The following is a 4731-nucleotide window of genomic DNA, read 5'->3' on the forward strand; positions in this document are numbered from 1 at the left end:
TAACCCTGGTCTGGTCCAGTGTGGAGTCTGTGGACCAAACTGCAACTACATGAACAATGTTGTATGTATACTGCAATGTGCCGTAATCACCACAAGGTGGAAGCAAAGCCTATATATTGTATATTGAGCTGTAAAATGAGGGGAAATCATTGTCTGTGGTTTTATTACTAATAATAATAATAATTATTATTCTTTCTTTTTCTTTCTTTCTTTCTTTCTTATTAATCAACAAGTTAGCCAGAAGCTAATGTTCATCTGTAGTCCCTCAGCACTCAGCAGGCTGGTAAAAACGGTGATAAAACTTAAACTATCCATACAAAAAAACCTATACAATACCAGTAAACATCAGCTGGACAAAACAATTACAGCGAGATGTAAGAAGTGTGATTAAATGGAGCTAATAATTGCTTACTTTACTCATTATTAAAAGTTGTTTTGGTGGAAGAGAGGCCCAAGTGTCATCATCAGTGCAACCCTCTGCAGGCCAGCTGTGGTTTCTGGGCTCTGTGGTCTTGTGTGGAGGAGTCAACCGGTGTTCGTGAGGGTTGTGCGTGCGTGCGTGCGTGCGTGCGTGTGTGTGTGTGTGTGTGTGTGTGTGTGTGTGTGTGTGCGTGTGTGTGTGGAGGAGTCAACCATAGATAGTGTTGTGGGAATCCTCTCTCTCAGTTGAGTCACTGATGCCTCAGGACTCTGTATCTTTCTGAGAACAACCAGAATCCTGTTCATGTGAACCTTGTTATCTCGTCTGATGATGACAGCATTCTGTTAGAAGGTCAAGGTTGTGCAGTGACTCAGTGAGACCCTTGTTGTTGTTGTTGTTGTTGTTATTGTTGTTGTTGCTTCCTATATTATGATTCATATATTATAATATTATGCTTCATGTATTCCCACTCCCTTCACTCCCTTCCCACTCCCTTCAGCCATTGGTTGCTGTTCAACCTTTTTCACATCAACGTATCATTAATTGGCCGTTCTGCTATTAATGAATAACCAACACAAAACATCTAGGAGACGTTAAGATGTTTTGTTCTTTTTATGGCTTAAAGGTCTGTCTGTCTGTCTGTCTGTCTGTCTGTGTGTGTATAGGAAGGGGGCCTGTCTTATATCATTATACATCATCAATCATCATACATCATCTCATGAACAACTTAATGTGTTCAGGATAGAGCCCCTCAAAGCTGTTCATAGGAGAAAAAAAAGAAAGCCAAAGACATGGGTTACGACCAGGTTACGACGTTGTTTGGGAAATGTATGATCACATTTCAATCGACCGTTAAGCACCTCCAGAGGGCTCTGGTCCTCCAGGGGGCGCTAGTGGTTCATCTTGCACCTCCATGCCGTGGGGCTCTGGTCCTGCAGGCGTCTCATCCTCTTCCCCAGCCACGCCCACCAGGCCAGGCCGAGGGCGAAGCAGACCGCCGCCTCGATGTAGTATCCGTCCAGCACGGTGACGCAGGCTCCGCCCGCCGCCGCGCACCGCCCGGTGCTCTCCGCCGAGCCGCAGCTCTGCCCGCCGGCCCCGGCCCCGCCCCCCGCGGCGGCCCCGGCCCCGCCCCCTGCCGGACGGCACTCCCTCACGGTGAGCGGGTCGACCAGCCACAGCGCCAGCGTGGACGGCCAGACGCCGCCCAGGTTGGTGACCGTGTTGAGCAGCGTCATGTAGGTCCCGCCGATCAGCGGGTCGCTCACCTGCGTGTAGAAGGCCATGCTGGACACGTACATGCTGTACAGCGCCCCCTGCTGCAGGCCGTAGGCCAGCAGCAGCAGGCCGTAGTAGTAGGCGGGGAAGCCGCCGCCCTCGCGGAGGACGGTGGGCGTCCACCACACCAGCGCCGCGTACGCCAGGCCCGCGCCGAGGCGGACGGGGAAGGCCCGGCAGTACACGTCGAGGGGCCGCGGGCCCGCCGTGTAGCGGCTGATGAGGAGGGGCAGCGCCAGCTGCAAGGGCACCATGGTGACGGCCAGGACGGCCAGCTGCTCCTTGGGAACGCCCGCCTCGATGAGCTTCAGCCCCGTCACCGCTTCGGCCGCCGCGAAGCCCACCTTGGCGGTGAGGAGGAGGCCGCACAGCGCCGACACCTGAGGCATGCGGACGATGTGGTAGAGCAGGCGGTAGGTCTGGAGCACGCCCTGCGGCTCCGCCTCCGGGGCCGCCGCGGCTCGCTGCTTCTTCTTCTCCGACGGCGGGGCGGAGAAGCAAGAGCGCTGTTCGCGTTCCGAACTACTCCGCGCTGCGCTGCTGCCCTTCTCCTTCTTGAGGAGCGCCATCAGCGTGGTGGACACCAGGAAGGCCACGCCCCAGAAGAACAGGAAGCCCGACAGCGTGACGATGCCGCGGGGCCGCGGGGCCGAGCGGAGGTACTTGTTGCAGAAGTCGGCGCTCTCCAGCACCAGGAAGAACACGTTGCCCAGGAAGTACCCCGCCGTCTGGCCCACCGAGTTCACGGTGGAGGCGTAGCCCACGTTGTCCCGCGACAGCATGGTGAGCGCCCAGCCGTCCACCGCGATGTCCTGCGTGGCCGCCAGGAACGCCAGCGCCAAGAACACGGCCGTCAGCGTGACCACGTCGGGCCCCCCGCCGGGCCCCCCGTGGGGCCCCCCGGGGCCCTGCAGCAGCGTCTCGGCCGTCACGGAGAGGTAGAGCATGAACAGACCCAGGAGGTACTGCGTGGGAACCAGCCAGGTCTTCCTGCGTCCGACGCGCCTCACGTACAACGCGTCCACTAGGGGCGCCCACAGCAGCTTGAGGCTGAAGGGCCAGAACACCAGGCTGAAGAAGGCCTGGTCCGTGTAGCTGACGTTCCTGCTCTGGAGGATGAGCGGGATGGACCCGGCCAGGCCCAACGGCACCCCCTGCAGGACGTAGAGGAACAGCAGCAGCAGGACGTTACGCAGCTCGGCGCCGCGGAGGCGGGGCCCCGCGACGGCCGCCGGCGCCGCCGCGACTTTGGGATGTTTGTTCTCCGTGTCGGACGAGTCTCTGAGGAGGACGCACTCCTCCACGTCAGTCACCAGGCTGGTGGCGAAGCCTCCGTAGTGTTCCCTCATGGCCAAAGATCTGCGATACCTGTTAGCGACTTTAGCTCTGTGTTAGTGAGTCTCGGTCTCTGCGCTTTAGGAAGATCTGCGCTCTGTGTGCGTTAGCGAGTTAGCCCTCTGTGCCTCAGCGACTTTAGCTCTCTGTGGGTTAGCAAGATAGCTCTGTACGCTAGCGACTTTATCTCTGTGTTAGCAAGTCTCACTCTCTGCCTCAGCGACTTTAGCTCCCTGTGCGTTAGTCAGCAAGTTAGTTCTCAGTGTGTTGGCGAGTTAGCTCTGTGTGTTAGCGACTTTAGCTCTGTGTGCGTTAGCGAGTCTCGCTCCATGACGGCGGCGCATAAAGAGAGCTGTTGTCGTTCCTTCCATGAACACAGGCGGCGACGAGAGCAGAACTAACAGCGTGTCTCGTAAAATAGATTGATCATGTGTGCGAGTCGATCATCTGTGACGTATCTGTGACGTATCTGTGACGTTATGTCTCCATATTTAGCGGTGGTTTGAAGCAGGTGTGACGTATCTGTGACGTATTTACTAAACTGGTCTATTCCTAATACTATATGTTAATGATACTGTAAAGTAACTGATCACATTCAGTATGACTCAGTCATCAATGATGTTGTATTTTGAACGCTTCAGTTGATGTTGCACTGCAGCTGTTTTGTACTTTAGACCTGCAAGAATTATTGCAGGTAAAATTCCTTGAGTTTGTGATGAAACTGTCCTCACAAGTATAGTAAAACTTCACAAATAGACATTGGGACCGGTCCATTTACTCACCACTAGATGGCAGAATGGGACCATTTCTCTGGAGCAGAGCCAGGTGGACCTCAGGAGAAATTATTGTTTTATGGTTTATAAAATAGACATCATGATAATGTTTATGTTTGGGACATTTGTACAGTTGGGACATTGTCCAAGGTCATTGGGAAACATGGACCTCACATTAAAAACATGGTTATTCATCTGGACCTCATATTAAAAACATGGACCTCACATTAAAAACATGGTTATTCTCCTAGACCTCACATTAAAAACATGGTTATTCTCCTGGACCTCATATTAAAAACATGGTTATTCTCCTGGACCTCATATTAAAAATATGGTTATTCTCCTAGACCTCATATTGAAAACATGGTTATTCTCCTAGACCTCACATTAAAAACATGGTTATTCTCCTGGACCTCAATATTAAAAACATGGTTATTTTCATGGTTATTTTCGATGCTGTTGATGTCCTCACAAGTATAATTAAATGCGCTTGTGGTTAGTCATGTGACCACGTGTTTGTAGGCCTTTCCTACATTTATCTTTCTCTCTGAAAGGGAACTTTGTTTGAGGGAAAAGATATTTCACTGTAACGGTGCCTCCAGAGCAAGAAAGAAAGAAAGAAAGAAAGGTTGTGTTGTTAAACCTCCTGGAAAATAAATCACATTAAAGGCGGTTAATTTGTTACAAACTGAGCCAAGCAGAGTTCACTTCACATTTCTTCTCTCTTAGTTCCTAAGCAACTGTTTTCTTTGTTTGTTTTTAGGTGAGAAAGTTCACTTTATTTATTGGAGACATTCTTCCATCTGGGAGCTACTGTTGACTGAACCTTGTTTTGAGCAACAGTATAACATTTGTATATAAAAAAATAGGATTATATAAAAAAAAAACACAAAGCAAGACGTTTGAGAAAGGTTACTGACAGCT

The 4731-nt window shown here is 51.5% G+C and overlaps 1 protein-coding gene across 1 annotated transcript; it reads right to left on the reverse strand.

Moving 5' to 3' along the window:
* Positions 1-1311: 1311 nt before the first annotated feature.
* LOC308316017 (acetyl-coenzyme A transporter 1-like) lies at positions 1312-3048 on the reverse strand (the record flags this gene model as incomplete). The annotated part of the gene is made up of 1 exon (XM_080764335.1): positions 1312-3048. One exon carries the CDS (start codon positions 3046-3048, stop codon positions 1312-1314), a length of 1737 nt encoding a protein of 578 aa, XP_080620461.1.
* Positions 3049-4731: the final 1683 nt, after the last annotated feature.

The sequence above is a fragment of the Protomyctophum bolini genome (assembly GCF_963924005.1).
Source record: "Protomyctophum bolini genome assembly, chromosome: 5".
In the NCBI taxonomy this organism is placed as follows: Eukaryota; Metazoa; Chordata; class Actinopteri; order Myctophiformes; family Myctophidae; genus Protomyctophum; species Protomyctophum bolini.